This window comes from Vipera ursinii (genome assembly GCF_947247035.1).
Source record: "Vipera ursinii genome assembly, chromosome: 6".
NCBI lineage: Eukaryota > Metazoa > Chordata > Lepidosauria > Squamata > Viperidae > Vipera > Vipera ursinii.
The window spans coordinates 83,654,791-83,674,094 of record NC_139515.1 but is presented as its reverse complement, the minus strand read 5'-3'; the positions used below and the strand labels follow the sequence as shown (position 1 = coordinate 83,674,094).

General features: G+C 41.9%; 1 protein-coding gene across 4 annotated transcripts in view; it reads left to right on the top strand.

The window, feature by feature from the left end:
* The first annotated feature begins 1,740 nt into the window (after positions 1–1,740).
* The window catches only part of CELF2 (CUGBP Elav-like family member 2), a 607,652-nt gene continuing 590,088 nt past the window's right edge, over positions 1,741–19,304 (top strand). For 2 of the 4 annotated variants that reach the window (XM_083366115.1, XM_083366113.1), the window contains exon 1: positions 1,741–2,391. In XM_083366115.1, coding sequence (XP_083222241.1) covers positions 2,339–2,391 — 53 coding nt within the window. In that variant the 5' untranslated portion in view covers positions 1,741–2,338. The remainder of the gene's footprint in view (positions 2,392–19,304) is intronic. The other 2 variants (XM_083366114.1, XM_083366112.1) reach the window with 1 other exon arrangement.

Sequence of the window (19,304 nt, the reverse complement as noted above, 5' to 3'; positions counted from 1 at the left end):
GACCAGCAGCATGTGGACAGACACAGTTACCATGGCAATGAGGGTAACAGTAGAACACCTGAAAGACAAGGTGAGGGACAGATGGGCCTGGAGAATATCCACCTATGTGATGGCTAAGAGTCAACATTGAGTCAATGGCACGTAATCATTAATCAGCCTGCCCCCAAAACATGCCATTTCTAGGTGGTCTTTTGTTCATATTAGTAACCAGGACAATGTTGCTCAACTTCTTTCTCCCAACCCCATTTTAACTGAGTCCCACATATTGTGACAACCTAGAAAGTTGGAGGCATCCAGGTGCCAAGCTCCTTTTTTGGAGGGGTGTGTGTGGTGGGGTGACTTTTCCCCGCTTAAGAACATTAGTGATGTATGGTCAGACTATTGCACCTTTGAAAATTAACAAATCGGAAGCCTGCTGCAAAAGTAGAAAGAACCAGGCTGAGGTAAACTTCAAATGTTGGGTGCGGGGGGGGGGGGGGGGGAAGAGAAAAGATAAGAAAAGATGAGAAGAGAGAAAAGAGAAGAATAAAAAGAGAAAAGAGGAGAGGAGAAAAGAGAAAAGAAAAGAGGAGAGAAAAAAGAGAAGAAAAGAGAAGATCAAGAGTAAAAAGAGAAGAAGAGTAAAAAAAGAAGAAAGAAGAGTAAAAATAAAAGGGGGAAGGGAAGGGAAAGGAGGAGAGGAGAGAAGAGAAGAAAAGATCAAGAGTAAAAAGAGAAGAGGAAGAGTAAAAAGAAGAGAGAAGAGTGAAAATAAAAAGGGAGAAGGGAGGGGAAGGGAGAAGAGAGGAGAAGAGAGAAGAGAAGATCAAGAGTAAAAAGAAAAGAGAGAGAGAGTAAAAAGAAGAGAGAAGAGTGAAAATAAAAAGGGAGGAGGGAGGGGAAGGGAGAGGAGAGAAGAGAAGATCAAGAGTAAAAAGAAAAGAGGAAGAGTAAAAAGAAGAGAAGAATAAAAATAAAAAGGGAGAAGGGAGGGGAAGGGAGAAGAGAAGATCAAGAGTAAAAAGAGAAGAGAGAGAGTAAAAAGAAGAGAGTGAAAATAAAAAGGGAGATGGGAGGGGAAGGGAGAAGAGAGGAGAAGAGAGAAGAGAAGATCAAGAGTAAAAAGAGAAGATCAAGAGTAAAAAGAAGAGAGTGAAAATAAAAAGGGAGAAGGGAGAAGGGAAGGGAGAGGAGAGGAGAAGAGAGAAGAGAAGAAAAGATCAAGAGTAAAAAGAGAAGAAGAGTAAAAAAGAAGAAAGAAGAGTAAAAATAAAAAGGGGGAAGGGAAGGGAAAGGAGGAGAGAAGAGAAGAGAAGAAAAGATCAAGAGTAAAAAGAAGAGAAAGAGTAAAAAGAAGAGTAAAAATAAAAAGGGAGAAGGGAGGGGAAGGGAGAAGAGAGGAGAGAAGAAAAGATCAAGAGTAAAAAGAAAAGAGGAAGAGTAAAAAGAAGAGAAAGAGTAAAAATAAAAAGGGAGAAGGGAAGGGAGAAGAGAGGAGAAGAGAAGATCAAGAGTAAAAAGAGAAGATCGAGTAAAAAGAAGAGAGTGAAAATAAAAAGGGAGATGGGAGGGGAAGGGGGAAGAGAGGAGAAGAGAGAAGAGAAGATCAAGAGTAAAAAGAGAAGAGAAAGAGAGAGTAAAAAGAAGAGAGAAGAGTGAAAATAAAAAGGGAGAAGGGAGAAGGGAGAGAAGAGAAGAGAAGAGAAGAGAAGAGAAGAGAAGAGAAGAGAAGAGAAGAGAAGAGAAGAGGATGGGTGAGTTTTTAGAGTGTCACAAAACCGGGGAGACACACACACACACACCCCCCTAAATTCTGGCCTCTGATCCCCGTTGTTGAGCCGGAAAGTCCGGCCGTCTGGAGAGCAGTCTGTCCTCCCCCTCCCCCCTCCCCCAGCCCAGCCCGGCGAACAGCGACCCTCCGGCGGGTGGCGATCCGGGACTGGCGGAGAGGCTCCGAGTTGAGCCTCGCCCGGGCCTGCCGGCTGCAGAGGCCTCCGGTGCGGGGAGGCCGAGGCGAGGCGAAAGGGCAGCGCTCCCCCCCTCCCCCCCTGGCTTTTCTTTCCCAAAGGCGAGCGAGAAAGTCCGGAGAAGCGGCGGCGGCGGCGCTTGGATCAAGCGGGGAGACGCAGTCCGGCTCCTTTCCCTTCCTTCGCCAGGAGAAAGCAAGCAAGCCAGGCGGAGGAAGGCGCCGAGTCCGCGCTGCTTTTCTCCTTCCTTTCTCGGCCGCTTTGGGCTTTTGGCCGTCCCGGTTCCCGCCCAGCGGAGCGCCCCAGTTGCCGGCCGCATCTCCGAAGCCGCTGGTGGCCTTTAAACGGAAAGAGAGAGAGAGAGAGAGAGAGAGAGAGAGAGAGACGGAAGGATGGTTTCTATCCTCCCCGACTTGGACCCTGGGAAAAGCTGGAAAGTTTTAAGGTAAAGTTGATTCTCCTGCTTTTCTTTTTTTTTTTTCCAGGCGCGCGCGCGCTGGCAGCTCCGCCGGACCCGGCTTCTTCTGAGTAAATCCGAAGTAAACCAAACTCGGTCGCACGGAGTCACACACACACACACACACTTTCTGAGTAAATCCGAAGTAAACCAAACTCGGTCGGACGGAGTCACACACACCACACACACACACACACACACACACAAACACTTTCTGAGTAAATCCGAAGTAAACCAAACTCGGTCGGACGGAGTCTCACACACATACACACACACACTTTCTGAGTAAATCCGAAGTAAACCAAACTCGGTCGGACGGAGTCTCACACACATACACACACACACTTTCTGAGTAAATCCGAAGTAAACCAAACTCGGTCGGACGGAGTCTCTCTCTCACACACACACACACACACACACTTTCTGAGTAAATCCGAAGTAAACCAAACTCGGTCGGACGGAGTCACACACACGACACACACACACACACACTTTCTGAGTAAATCCGAAGTAAACCAAACTCGTAGGACGGAGTCTCACACACACACACACACACACACACTTTCTGAGTAAATCCGAAGTAAACCAAACTGACGGAGTCTCTCTCTCTCTCACACACACACACACACACTTTCTGAGTAAATCCGAAGTAAACCAAACTCGGTCGGATGAGTCACACACGCGACACACACACACACACACACACTTTCTGAGTAAATCCGAAGTAAACCAAACTCGGTCGGAGGGAGTAACACCACACACACACACACACACACACACACGCGCGCACACACACACACACACACACACACACATGCGAGGGGGAGAGGCGGGACATGTTACCTCTTAGTTTTGTGAACTTTCAGATTTAAGATTCCTCCCCTCTCTTCCCCCACCCCGCCACTTCTCTTTCCCCTCCCCCTCCTCTTCTCCTCCTCCCCCTTCCCCCCTCTTCTCTCTCTTCCTCCCTCCCTCTCTCCCCCTTGTCTTCCCCCCCTTTCCTCCTCTTCCTCCCTCCCTCTCCCTCCCTTCTCTTCTCCCTTTTCCCTCCTCTTCTCTCTCTTCCTCCCTCCCTCTCTCCCCCTTGTCTTCTCCCTTTTCCCTCCTCTTCTCTCTCTTCCTCCCTTCCTCCCTCCCTCTCTCCCCCTTGTCTTCCCCCCTTTCCTCCTCTTCCTCCCTCCCTCTCCCTCCCTTCTCTTCTCCCTTTTCCCTTCTCTTTTCTCTCTTCCTCCCTCCCCAACTCTCCCCTTCTCCTCTTCTCTTCTCTCTCCCTCCTCTCCCTCTCCCTCTCCTCCCCCTCCTCTTTTTTTATTGAAAAGTTTTAACATACAATTTATCTTTAACAGTCCCCCCTCCCCCTCCCTTCTCCCTCCCCCCCTCCCTCTCCCCCCTCCCCCCTCCCCCCCACTTCCCAGAGCTAAATACAAGGTATATATAAAAAAACAATCATAAACAACCATATACTAACAACCATAAACTCTAAAATCCATCACTCTCTAGCTTATATAGGATAAGACAAACCTTAGTAATATTAAATATATATAGAGAAACTAAAATAGAAAAAGAAAAAAAGAAAGAAGACTTATTCAAATGCTACATGAAACTTCTTAACCCTATACTTGTTCTGGATAAACTCAATCCTCTTCTCTCCCCCCTTTATATTCCTTGCAGTCATCTGGAAGATTCCACACCCACTTGTACTATTCAGGTGACTCTGGAGGGCACAGATAAACCTTCCAGTGGCCTTAATCATTCTCAGAAAGAGTACTAACGACCAGATGACTCCAAGGAATATAAATCCTTCCATCCCTCCACCGTTCAGTCAGGACTTAAGAAGCTTCTTGGGTGAGAAGTGAAACGTCTTCAAGGGAAAACGAAGTCCAGTGGCCTTTTGAAAAAAAAAAACCTTTGGGTTCTTTATGGATGAGCATTTGGTTTCTCTGGAGCAATATTCTTGACCTTGGCAACTTCAACATGCATGGACTTCAGTTCCCAGAAATTTGGAAGTTGAAGTCTACCCATCTTAAAATAGAGTAGAGTAGAGTAGAGTTGAGTAGAGTAGAGTAGAGTACAGTACAGTACAATACAATACAATACAATACAATACAGTACAGTACAATAGAAAATATGGAATGGAATGGAATGGAATAGAATAGAATAGAATAGAATAGAATAGAATAGAATAGAATAGAATAGAATAGAATAGAATAGAATAGAATAGAATAGAATAGAATAGAATAGAATGAGTGGAGAGGAGTGGAGTGGAGTGGAGTGGAGTGGAGTGGAATGGAATGGAATTGGAAGGGACCTTGGAGGTCTTCTAGTCCAGCCCCCTGTTCAAGCAGGAGGACCTATACCATCTCAGACAAATGACTGTCCAGTCTCCTCTTTAAAACCTCCAGTGATGGAGCGCCCACAATTTCTGGGGGCAAGCTGTTCTAGTGGTTGATTATCCTCACTGCCAGGAAGTTTCTCCTTAATTCCAGGTTGCTTCTCTCTTTGATCAGTTTCCAAGCATTGTTTCTCCTTCTTCCCTCTGGTGCTCTGATGAACAACCACATGGCCAAAGTTGAGAAACAGTGTTTGAGAGGCTGGGTGGGAGACACAGAGAGAGAAATCAGCATCAGGAACAAAGCTTAAACTTGAGGAAGCCAGGTTGCCTGTTCTTTAGCACTTGGTCATTCAGATCTTAGATGGTTGAGGGTAGGTTATGTTGACTGAGGAAGTTGTTTCAGAAAATGAGGGATGATGGCATGGAAATGTCCCTCTCTTTTATTCTGCAAAGAGCAGAAGAGGTTTAGCTGGGGGGGGGGGGAATGGCCACAACAGAAGTTTCTTAACTTAGACTGAGAATTAGGCCATAAGGTACCCCTTGACTTACAACGGTTTCTTTAGTGAAATCACTGAAAAAATGGGATTTATGTCCAGTTTTCACACTTAGGGCCATTGCAGCATCCCCGTGATCAAAATTCAGACCCTTGGCAACTGATGCTGCAGTGGAAGCTTGCAAGGTCAGGTGTCACCAATAAGCCTTGCTTGAAAGCTCAGCCTGGCACAGATCATTTGTTATCTGCGATGCTCAATGTTATCTGGGATGATCAGATGGTTCCAGGTGCATCCATACCAGGTGTTCCAAAATACCTTTCTTGCATCAGTAGCCATCTTCCAGTACTTGGTTGGCCATCCCAGAGAACAGACGGTGGACCTATTCTCCAAAGCACCTGAGGACAGGAGAAGAAGTAACATTGAACAGATTGTTAAACCTAGAACGAAGGAGAAATTTCCTGTCAGTGAGAACAATTAATCGGTGTCCCAAAGATGCTTTTTCACCAGGCAACTGGACTTTCTTGGTTTTTTTCTTTAAAGACATTTTGGATAGAGAGGACCGCTGCTTTGAAAGAGGGGTCAAAGAATTGCTGGAATTGGGTATGTCTAGTTTAATGAAGTCACTGAAGCAGTAGGCGTGAGCTTAAATGGACTCCAGAAGATGGTAGAGGACAGGAAAGCCTGGAGGAACGTTGTCCATAGGGTCGCGATGGGTCGGACACGACTTCGCAACTAACAACAACAACAAGTTTAATGAAGAGATGGACGAGGGGGGGACATGATAGCAGTCTTCCAATATCTCAGGGGCTGCCCCAAAGGAGAGGGAGTCAAGCTATTCTCCAAAGCCCCTGAAGGCAGGACAGGAAACAACGGATGGAAACTAATCAAGGAGAGAAGCAACCTAGAACTAAAGAGGAATTTCCTGACAATTAGAACAATTAATCAGTGGAGCAACCTGCCACCAGAAGCTGTGAATGCTCCAACACTGGAAGTTTTTAAGAAGAGATTAGACAGCCATTTGTCTGAAATGATATACGGTTTCCTGCCTGAGCAGGGGTTGGACTGGATGACCTCCAAGGTTCCTTCCAAATGTAATTTTATTATTATTATTACCTCCAAGTTTAGAAGACTTCCAAGGTCCCTTCCAATCTTGTTATTCTGTTCTGTGATGAATTTGTATTAGCCTGTTGGACTATATCTGTAATTCAGTCAAGTTAGTAAATGAATGACTCTGGTGGGTGGGTGGTTTTCACAACTGGAGGCCCCTTCCAATGGCCTACAAATAGTAGGTCTGTCAACAAACAATATAGAATGGATCCATGGCTACTAAGCCCAGACATGGTTTGTTCTGCCTTTGGATTAGCAAGATCGTCTAAACTCACCATATCAGCATAGTGTTTTGCCTTAAACAAAGCCTCTGTGACTTGAGAATGAACGTGGATGTTAAAATATATTGGCACTTCTAAACCCACATCTCTAAAGCACAATTCTCACCAGTTCTGCCGAGCCTTGTACTACATTTATATGATCTGACTGAAAGCCATGTTCACACAGCATGCTCAGTTTTCAAAAATAAGAATGATTTCCTTCAGGCAATTCACCAAGCCATGACAAATAACCACATTGGCTGAGTTCACACAACCTCTGCTAAGCAACACAAAGATAAAGCAAGGCTTAAAGTAATGAACATTAGAATGTTTGGGTCTAGTCTGTTTGAGCATTTTGTTGAAAAGAAGCAAATTGCATTGGACAGATAGTGAGTTTGTTTAAAGTCATGCCGTTCTAAGGTAAAGTCAGTTGAATACATTTGGAAATTATTATTACAGCATGGTTGGTTGCACAGCCAGCCAGATGTTTGGATTGCATTTAGCATTTTTATTCATAGTGAGCCTTTCCAAGGACCTGGGATAGGCAGATGTGGATGTTTGATGGTGTTAAAGATATTGTCGCAGATGTAAGCTGTTCCCAGTAAAGCTGCCTTTTGCAATTGACCGATGAAGATTTTGTCAGTGCCAGTGATGTTCAAGTGATGCTCCAGATGTTTTGGGATTACAGCCTGTTGGTATTATCTTTACTTTCTTTTGCCATTTTTATTACTAGATTTGATACAGCCTACCCACCTTTGGGTGGCTAACAATGTTTAATAAAAGAAACAATTAAAAGTTAACGAACAACACAAAACAAGACTGCTAGAATCACCGTGTTTTTTTACCGTGTTTTCCATCACGGCCTGTGTACAAGTGTTTGAAGCAGGACAATGTGCAAACATACAGATGCACCTCTGTAAGTGAAATGAGCAGTCTTCAAATTAGATGGCTGGATAAATGGGTGATGATAGATGATAGATAGATAGATAGATAGATAGATAGATAGATAGATAGATAGATAGATAGATGATAGATAAGTTGATAGGTTGGTAGGTAGCTAGACAGACAGACAGATAAATGATAGATGATAGATAGATAGATAGATAGATAGATAGATAGATAGATAGATAGATAGATAGATAGATAGATAAGTTGATAGGTTGGTAGGTAGGTAGGTTGGTAGGTAGCTAGACAGACAGACAGATAGATAAATGATAGATAGATAGATAGATAGATAGATAGATAGACAGACAGACAGACAGGCAGGCAGGCAGATATGAGAGAAAGAGATAAAGAGAGACAGACAAACACTGGGAGACAGGATAAATGGATGAGGATAGATAGATAGATAGATAGATAGATAGATAGATAGATAGATAGATAGATGATAGATAAGTTGATAGGTTGGTAGGTAGGTAGGTTGGTAGGTAGCTAGACAGACAGATAGATAAATGATAGATGATTGATAGATAGATAGATAGATAGATAGATAGATAGATAGATAGATAGACAGACAGACAGACAGACAGACAGACAGATATGAGAGAAAGAGATAAAGAGAGACAGACAAACACTGGGAGACAGGATAAATGGATGAGGATAGATAGATAGATAGATAGATAGATAGATAGATAGATAGATAGAAGATAGATAGATAGATAGATAGATAGATAGATAGATAGATAGATAGATAGATAAGTTGATAAGTTGATAGGTTGGTAGGTAGGTAGGTTGGTAGGTAGCTAGACAGACAGACAGATAGATAAATGATAGATAGATAGATAGATAGATAGATAGATAGATAGATAGATAGATAGATAGACAGACAGACAGACAGACAGACAGGCAGGCAGGCAGATATGAGAGAAAGAGATAAAGAGAGACAGACAAACACTGGGAGACAGGATAAATGGATGAGGATAGATAGATAGATAGATAGATAGATAGATAGATAGATAGATGATAGATAGATAGATAGATAGATAGATAGATAGATAGATAGATGATAGATAAGTTGATAGGTTGGTAGGTAGGTAGGTTGGTAGGTAGCTAGACAGACAGATAGATAAATGATAGATGATAGATAGATAGATAGACAGACAGACAGACAGACAGACAGATATGAGAGAAAGAGATAAAGAGAGACAGACAAACACTGGGAGACAGGATAAATGGATGAGGATAGATAGATAGATAGATAGATAGATAGATAGATAGATGATAGATAGATAGATAGATGATAGATAGATAGATAGATAGATGATAGATAAGTTGATAGGTTGGTAGGTAGGTAGGTTGGTAGGTAGCTAGACAGACAGATAGATAAATGATAGATGATAGATAGATAGATAGATAGACAGACAGACAGACAGACAGACAGATATGAGAGAAAGAGATAAAGAGAGACAGACAAACACTGGGAGACAGGATAAATGGATGAGGATAGATAGATAGATAGATAGATAGATAGATAGATAGATAGATAGATAGATGATAGATAGATAGATAGATGATAGATAAGTTGATAGGTTGGTAGGTAGGTAGGTTGGTAGGTAGCTAGACAGACAGACAGATAGATAAATGATAGATGATAGATAGATATATAGATAGATAGATAGATAGATAGATAGATAGATAGATAGATAGACAGACAGACAGACAGACAGACAGACAGATATGAGAGAAAGAGATAAAGAGAGACAGACAAACACTGGGAGACAGGATAAATGGATGAGGATAGATAGATAGATAGATAGATAGATAGATAGATAGATAGATAGATAGATAGATAGATAGAGATAGATGATAGATAGATAGATAGGTAAGTTGATAGGTAGGTAGGTTGGTAGGTAGCTAGACAGACAGACAGACAGACAGACAAATATGAGAGAGAGAGACCTAAAGAGAGACAGACAAACTGGGAGACAGACAGGATAAATGGATGATGATAGATAGATAGATAGATAGATAGATAGATAGATAGATAGATAGATAGATAGATAGATAGATCTTCAACAGAAGAGAATATTTGCAGCTCAGGGATGAACTGTAGAGTCTTGGTGTTCTCTAAGCTGGCTTGTTTTCTTGCTGACATTTCATTACCCAATTAGGTAACATCTTCAATATGAGTATGGGGTTTGCTCTCTGTTTATGTACAAGTGGCTTGCCCTGTGATTTTTGGTGGGGGTGTTGTTTTCTTCTTGTTAGATTCATGATTAAGCTGTTTATTTGTCTGAGCTGGTAGTTCCTTGATCAGGGATACCCTTCTCTGCACAACAATTACACTAATGTTGATTTTCTTGCCCTCCCTATTCCTCCCCCCCCTTCCCCCCCCAAGTCTGGTTTCATTAACTGTTAAAGCCATGAAAATCTTATTAGAACATAAAAGCGATCATCCTCCTTGTAGAAAGGAGCGAATCTTTTCCAAACTCAGTTGGAAAAAGTTGTTTTGATGTTGACAGTGTGCTCTTCACTGCAAATGGGGTGGGGGACAGAAACAATGACAAGAACAGACGATTGCCTGCTGCTTAAGACTTTTTATTTATCTTCTGAAAAGGTGAGAATACAACTCCAGGAGTGTTTATTCTTAGCCTGTGATTTAAACAGGTGACCTTGAAAATTCCAACACCAAGCAACAACAAAGATAAGTCTCGTGTTACAAAATGGTTATTCTGGGAGGTGCTGAAGAAAATATAGAAATGGCTTCTTTCTTTCTTTCTTTCTTTCTTTCTTTCTTTCTTTCTTTCTTTCTTTCTTTCTTTCTTCTTTCTTTCTTGGAATGGGACTCCCTCTATATCCCCTTCCTTAAGAACAGAGGTCTTCAAACTTGGCCCTTTTATGTGGACTTCAACTCCCAGAATTCCTGGCTGGCTGAGGAATTCTGGGAATTGAAGTCCACAAGTCATAAAAGAGCCAAGTTTGCAGACCCCTGCTTAAGAACATCAGGTTATGCCCTACTTCAAAAGAAGAGGAACAAGGACCAGTAAACTTCAGAGCTCAGATCTGTAGAAAGAGCCCCCACATGTCTGATCTACACTGATACTTGAAGATATATGGACTTCAGTTCCCAGAATTCTGGACGTTGAAGTCCACGCTTCTTCAAGTTGCCAAGATTAAGAAACATTGATCTACACCAGGGGTTTTCAAAGTTGGCCCTTTTATGACTTCTGGACTTCAACTCCCAGAATTCCTCAGCCAGCGTGCCAACTTTAAAGGGCCCTTGATCTATATACCATCTAAAATACTTGGACTTTTAGAGATAGCAAGTTGTTAAGCGGATAGGGAAAAATTCTTAGTTAAGGCTAGCATCCCAGCCCAGGGATTTTGAGGTCATGTTTGGAGAACTTGAATTTCAACTTCTCGTTGCATCCAATGTGTGACCTTAATTGGTTAGCCATATCAAAACTGGTTATTGAGACAGAAGAAGCAGTAAACTTGAAGTTGGATTATGTTCACCTCCCTTTTTGAAAAGGATTGGGGATTAACAATTGCTGATCTGTTCTTGGCAGGTCATGCGTTTAATTTGGATGATGGCTAATGTGCACCAAAGGAAGAACAAAGCATAGTGTGATTTCTTAGCTTCAGCAGCTCTGCCAGTAATTAGTTCACCTCTTACTTTTGGCATTTCTGCAAAAGGATTCTTTTCCAGGCCCAAATCTACCCGTGATTTAAGATGGAGAGGAAGCTGAGACAGATAAAGGTTATCCTCCTAGAAATTGAAATGCTTTTACAGAAAATGGTGTTGCAAAATTCATCTAGATCTATTTTGTGAAAGATAAAGAAGGGAGAGTGGAACAAGGTGATTACTGGGCATCGTTAAGAAGAGGACACGCTTAATTAAAGTTGAGAAGAGTGATTTGCATGGTATTTGCATATGTTAAGAAAAGGTGAGGTCATGGCTTATATTTATAGAGCTGTATAAGCAGAGTTACCGTAGGTAGATAATCCTCGAGGTACGACGGTAAGGGAGTCTGCCTATTACAGTCCTAAGTTCTGACGGTCATAAGTTGTAAGGGTCATAAAACAAATCAGTCACGTGGCCAGCCCAAGTTTACAATATTTTTGCAGAGGTTGTTAAGTGAATGTGGCAGTCATTAGCGTGAAGCCATTGTTTGCTTGGGATGCAGCTTTGCCAAAAAAATGGAAGTGAACTCAGGATGCTGTAAACAGCCATAAATGAGACCATGTTGCTGAATGCCCAAGGTGTCATGTGACAGTCATGTGACTTCAGGGGTGCAACGGCCATTGGAACATTGGTTCTAGGTTGTAAGTCCCCCCTTTTTTTTTAGATAGGTTGAATCTTTGGTCTTCGAACGCTAAACAACTGTTGTAAGCTGAGATCTATCTTTATGGGATCTTGGAGTTATTTAGTACAATCCCCTGATCAGTGCATTTATTAGAGTATCACTGACAGAGAACCTGATTGAAGCAAGCAATGGTGAATTCAACACTTCATGTGGCAGTCTGTTCTACCGGCTAATAGCTCCTACAGTCAGGAATTTAAAATATTTCCCTTAAAAAATGACAGGGTTGTCTTTTTTTTTAGTGCCATTTGTTTTCATTGGTAAATTAATCTGTGGAAACTCTGGCTCTTATTTGAAACATGCTTTTTAATAAAAAAAAATTAGCAGGGGTGAGAGTTCAAGAGTCACTTTAATTTTCTGAGCCTTTTTACTTTGATAAGGAAAGGAATTGGTGGAAAGGGGATGCAAATGAGAAGGTTTCCAATAACAATCCTGATTAACTCAAATGTGATTAAAATAACACAGTCTTTTGGTTTTCAGAATGCTCTCTTGATTGGGTCAATAACCTGGCATCTTCCTACGATAAGCGCATCATAAAGCTCCATGCCTAACACAAATGACTGTCGGAGTTGTAGTTCCAAGTTGTAGTTTCTGGGGAGATTGGCATGTTTCTGTGTCCTTGCACTTCTAGACTTTCTCAGTGGGAAGTTAACTTCTTATAGCAGCATGAATCAATCGCAGTTCTTCAGACCATGAAAAGCCCATGAAAAGTTCTTACAATATATGGATTGAAAGGGACTTTAATGGTCATCTAAGGGGGCACATTGACTCAGTGATGAAAGATGCTGTGCGACGGGATGAGCTCCCGTTACTTGCCCCAGCTCTTGCCCAGTTCAAAAGCATGCAAAGGCGAGTAGATAAATAGGTACCACTCGGGTGGGAAGGTAACAGCGTTCTGTGCCCCTCGGCCTATAGTCACGAACCAGACAAGTTCATAGCAAGAGGCACAATGCTCCAACACTGGAAGTTTTTAAGAAGAGACTGAAATGGTATAGGGCAGGGGTGGTCAAACTGCCGGCCCACGGGCCAGACGAATCATCCGGAAGCCACGCCCACCCCATTGCCGGCCATGGCAAAACCGTCCCAATACGTTGCGCGACGTCATGTGACGTCGCGAGTTTGACATGTCTGGTATAGGGTTTCTGGCCTAAGCAGGTGGGTGGACTAGAAGAACTCTAGGGGAAACATACCAGATATTTCAAATATATTTTTCAGCATTCAGTCAGGGTGGATATTTTATTATTAATATTAATGTTAATGATACATGTGTCATTTATTGTTTTCTGTACACACATTTTTTTAAATTACTACTGCCTAGTTGTCCTGTTTGTGGTTGAAGCTTCTTTGTTGTTTGCGTTTGGTTTTTCTTCTTCTTCTTCTTTTCTTTTATTCTGTGAGTGCAAGCCCCCCCCCGAGTTACCCTGAAGTAAGGTGGGCAGCCAATAAATTTTACAAATAAATACATATTAAATTTGGAGACAAATAAAATATAACAGAATAGGAGAATAACAGATAACAACCCCCTGATCAAGCAGGAGACCCTGTACCAGGGGTCTTCAAACTTGGCCCTTTTATGACTTGTGGACTTCAACTCCCAGAATTCCTGAGCCAGGCACGCTGGGTGAGGAATTCTGGGAGTTGAAGTCCACAAGTCATAAAAGGGCCAAGTTTGAAGACCCCTGCCTTATACCATTTCAGACAAATGGCTGTCCAGTCTCTTCTTAAAACCTCCAGTGTTGGAGCACCCACAACTTCTGGAGGTAGGTTGTTCCACTGATTAATTGTCCTAATAATCAGGAAATTTCTCCTTAGTTCTAGGTTGCTTCTCTCTATGGTTAGTTTCCATCCGTTGCTTCTTGTCCTGCCTTCAGGTGCTTTGGAGAATAGGTTAACCTCTCTTTTTTTATGGCAACCCCTTAATACACAGGGGTCTTCAAACTTGGCCCTTTTATGACTTGTGGACTTCAGCTCCCAGAATTCCTCACCCAGCGTGCCTGGCTGAGGAATTCTCAGAGTTGAAGTCCACAAATCATAAAAGGGCCAAGTTTGAAGACCCCTGCCTTAAGATATTGGAAGACTGCTACTATGTCAACCCCCGGTCCTTCTTTTCATTAAACTAGGCATACCTGATTCCTGCAACCGTTCTTCGTATGTTTTAGACTTCAGTCCCCTAATCATCTTTGTTGCAATCTTTCATTGAAAGAAAGAAATATGTTTCTCTTTTGTTGGTGTGTGTAGTGTGACATCCCAGCAGAGTCAATTTAGGCATTTCCCCTAATTTTTGATGTGTCAAGTCTGAAAGGTTCTCCGTGGCTGCCCTACAGGAGATGCAGGAGAATTAGGCAGGGCGTGTCTGAGGATTTAAATGGAAAATGCACATGGAAGATGCCTTGGATTTGCCAAGAGATTTAAATTTTTCCAGGCGACTCAAGGTCAGTGTGTGGGACTGGAAAAAATGGATTTCGTGTGTCCCTAAATAATATATTTAGCATTTTGCTTTTGGTTGCTACGCAAGTCAGAAACATAGAAACCTCTTCCCTGGGCTAAGCTGCTACTTTGTTGTGTAAATAAATGGAAAGGATGGGTCATTTTTTAAACTTTCTTTTCTGGGTCTAATGCCCCTTCTTTCAGAAGCATTAGATATTCAGTAGATATTCAGAAGGAGACTAGAGACTGTCTTAAGTACAAGCGGAATGTCCTTGTTTTAATTTTGAAAGAATAACTCTATCCCATGTTCCTTTTTTAAATTATTGTTATTATAGCTGGTTGCGCAGCTGTGCCAGCTGTTCAGACTGGATTTGGCATTTTTGTCCACTTCTAGAGTTCTTCCCAAGGACCTGGCATAGGCCGATGTGGAGGTTTGATAGTGTTACAGATATCATCGCAGGATGTAAGCTGTTCCTAGTAAAGCTGCCTTTTGCTATTGACTGATGGGGAATTTGTCTATGTCGATGGTGTTCAAGAGATGCTCCAGACATTTTTGGATTGCACCCAGGTTGCTTGTTACTATTGGTACTTCGTTTGCTTTCTTTTGCCACAGTCATTCTGTTCCTATTTGCAGGTGATTATATTTTGTGATCTTCTCCAGGTCTTTCTCTCTTCTATTCTGCTGTCCCCAAGTACTGCCACATTGCCTATCCAGATTATTATGGTTCATCGCACAGTCAGCCAGATGTTCAGATTGAGTTTGGTATTTTTATCCACCTATCAAGTCCTTCCCAAGGACTGGGGGAAAGACAGATGTTGATATATTTAATAGTGTTAAAGATAGTATCTCAGTGGATGTAAACTGTTCAGAGTAAACCTACCTTTCACAATTGACCAATGGCCAATTTTGGGCTCCACTGTGGTCATATGTTGAGCACAACCAATAATCAGAGGAACAACAACAAAATAATAATAATAATAATAATAATAATAATAATAATAATAATAATAATAATAATAATAATAAAAAAGTTGTTAGTCCTCCCGAGGTTCTGTTAATCAAGAAATTTATTGATTGTGCGGAATCGGACCGTTTGACCATGCTGTTGAAAGATAAGGGGGATACAGATTATTATTTATCTTGGAGACCGTGGTATGAATGGTTGACAAAAAGGGATGGTTACGGGAAGGATTGATTATACAATGTAACAGCAACTTGTCTAAATCATTAGAATGTTTATTATTATGTTTTGTATTTTTTTAAAAGAATTTTAATAAGCACTGCGATGTATTGTTATGATGTAGTTGTGGATGATTTTAATAAAAAAATATATTCAAAAAAAAAGTTGGGAGGGACCTTGGAGGTCATCTAGTCCAACCCCCTGCTCAGGCAGGAAACCCTATACCATTTCGGACAAATGGCTGTCCAGTCTCTTCTTAAAAACTTCCAGCGTTGGAGCATTCACAGCTTCTGGAGGCAGGTTGTTCCACTGGTTAATTATTTTAACTGTCAGGAGATTTCTCCTTAGTTCTAGGTTGCTTCTCTCCTTGATTAGTTTCCATCCGTTGCTTCTTGTCCTGCTTTCGGGTGCTTTGGAGAATAGCTTGACTCCCTCTTCTTTGTGGCCGCCCCTGAGATATTGGAACACTGCTATCATGTCACCCTTCATCCTTCTCTTCGTTAAACTAGACATACCCAATTCCAGCAGCCGTTCCTTACATGTTTTAGCCTCCAGTCCCCTAATCATCTTTGTTGCTCTTCTCTGTATTCTTTCCGGAGTCTCAACATCTTTTTTACATCGTGGTGACCAAAACTGGACGCCGTGTTCCAAGTGTGGCCTTACCAAGGCATTGTAAAGTGGTATTAGTACTTCACATGATCTTGATTCTATCCCTCTGTTAATGCAGCCTAGCACTGTGTTGGCTTAAGGTCCCTTCTAACTCTGTTATTCTGCTTAAGCTATGGCTCTTCCATCCTGTCTTCCAAGGTCCTTTCCCACACACCCTTACAATGTCTTTTTAAAAGCCTTTAACATCGGATGCGTGTTGTGGGTCTGTAAGCAGAGCATTTATGTTTCTGCAAATGATGGCTTGGAGGTTGCTGTTAGGTCATAGTTAATGTGAGCCAAAAATCACATCGCTGTCCCAGCGGAGATGTGTATGCTTCAAAAGTGGGCACCAGCTGGCTTTAAATCAACCAGGTTTCTGCGAGAAACACTAAGTGCCTAATTCTTTTAGCCCGTGTTGAGTGACAGAAATGAATAAATGCTTTTTGGGGGAACTGCAAGCTTTTTCTCCAGCAACATGGAAGCTCTAATGGCAACCTGGATGCTTTTTTCCTTTTTAACATAAATCAGGAGTGGCAGAAGGATTGTCTCCTTGAATGAAGCTATTGCACTAAATATCCATGTAAAGCATGGTTTTGTACCTTCATTCTTGATTTACTCCGTCCTCTGACATTATTTGTGAAAGAGAGAGAGAGAGACCCATTGTATTTCTCCCACTTCCACTCTAGTTCTAAGTTTTTGGATCAGCTCTTTAGGAATTATTATCTCTAATAATGATGATGATGATGATGATGATGATGATGATGATGATGATGATGATGTTGGAAGGGACCTTGGAGGTCATCTAGTCCAACCCCCTGCTCAGGCAGGAAACCCTATACCATTTCAGACAAGTGGCTGTCCAGTCTCTTCTTAAAAACTTCCAGTGTTGGAGCACTCACATAGTGATGCAGTTGGGAAAATTCAAACTCTTTGTACCTGAAGATGTGGAATTGGTTACGGGAGAGCAGTTTGTGAGCTGAAAAATGATGAAAAAGAAGAAATAAAAATCTCTTTCTACATTAAAAAAGTAAATAAATAACTTTGCTAAGGTGGCGGTACCGGACCGGGTGTTGGGGAGCCCCAGAGTAGACCAAAATGGCTCTTTTATTATTACTCTGTTACTAGAATTTAGATTCCATAGACCACAACTTGCCTAATTTATCTCTTTTTTTAATTATTAAGCCAAGGATAACAGAATAACCGAGTTGGAAGGGATGCAAGGGCCGCCCCCTCGCCATTTCCATCTCTTCGATTAACAGAATAACAGAGTAGGAAGGGACCTTGGAGGTCTTCTAGTCCAACCTCCTACACAGGCAGGAAACCCTATACCATTTTGAACAAATGGTTGTCCAATCTCTTCTTAAAAACCTCCAGTCCTTGAGCACCCACAACTTCTGGAGGCAAATTGTTCCACTGGTTGATTTTTCTCACTGCCAGGAAATTTCTCCTTAGCTCTAGGTTAGTGGATTAGTTCCCATCCGTTGCTTCTTCTCCTGCTTTCAGGTGCTTTGGAGAACAGGTTGACCCCCCCACACACACCTTTTTTTTTGGTTGTTGTTGTTGGCTGGCTTCACATTTGTTGGCCACGTTCACATTTGGCATTAGAGTCTTGTTATGAAACATTTTGCTATTAGTTTAGACCTTCCCCCTGAACATTTGAGGTCGTCATATTCTTCCCCGTATTGTTCCAATATACTAATCTGTGGGCCTCAGAAACATTGTAATACAGACAACTGGCTGGCTGTGTGTCAGAATAACAGCTCGTATATCATCAGCTTGAACGGTTCTCTGTTCAAAAATAACAAATGTAATTAAAATATTTCTAGGGTTACGACGTTGTTTTGCAAATCAGACTATTCCTAGCAATGTTACAGAGTGTGTCTTTTCCATTTCCCTTTCCTACAACTGTGTGTGTGTGGGGGGGGGTTGTGCTTTTTTCCCCCCCTTCTCTTGCCTTACATGCGAGCTTTTGGACAGCCAAGAAAACTTTGGCACACAAAGACAAAACACAGCAGAGTTTTCAAAGTCCTCTCTCTTTTCTTAAAAGGGGCCTTTTAAGATTATTTATTCTGCAAGCCCTTGAAAGGGGAAGGAGGGCCACTGGATTATATCTGGAAGTAGGATTTAAAAGGGGGAGGAGGAATGGCCAGAGAAGCCACAGTGAGCGAGAGCGTTAAGTCGGAGGTGTTTTATAATTAAGGTTGTGCGCTTACCCTAAATGCTTCCTTGCCTCTTTGTGGGGAAACTTGCTAACTGTAGAAGTGAACAGCGCCTTGAATTCAGAAGTCATGTAAGGTTGCTGTACTGAAAGACCTCGTGAAATAAACAATTATTGGATCCCAGTCCTGTTAACGGGAAGAGTTTTATCTGTATTTTATTTCTGGTACCCCGCCCCCTTGAAGCACTGTATAGACACTGATAAATAGACACTGTAAACAGTTTACAGATAGTCCTCGACTTACACAGTTTGTCTAGTGACCGCTTGAAATTACGACACTGAAAAAAGTGACTTATGACCGTTTTCCGCACTTAACGACCGTTGCAGAATCCCCGTGGTCATGTGATCAAAATTCAGACACTTGTCCGCTGGTTCATATTTATGAGGGTTGCAGAGTCCCCGGGTCACGCGATCTCCTTTTGCGACCTTCTGGCAAGCAAAGTCAAAGTCTCACTTCACTGCAGTGATTCACGTAAAACTGTGGCAAGAAAGGTCATAAAATGGGGCAAAATTCACTTAACAACTGTCTTGCTTAACGACGGAAATTTTGGGCTCAGTTGTGGTTGTAAGCCAAAGACTATCTGTGTTAGGATGGTGGGGTCCCATCTTGAAACTTGAGGCCATGGTACAATTCGTGTAGGACTATACAGTAATTGTAAAGTAGCTTCATTGAACCTATCCCTGCAATATTTTTTTTCACGTTAGGAGTATAACTGTAAGTTCCTCAAGGTTTTAAGTTGGGTGTGCACTTCCTGTTGGATTTTTTTATTAGTTGTTTTTTTTCTCTCTGGAAAACATATTGTGAGAAGCACTAAAAATAATAGTGCTCCCTGTAACGTAGGGAGTGCTGGGAAACTCAATGAACAGCCAGCATTGATACTTATGTCAATACTCAGGCTATCAGCCGATAGGTAATTAGACCTACTACTGA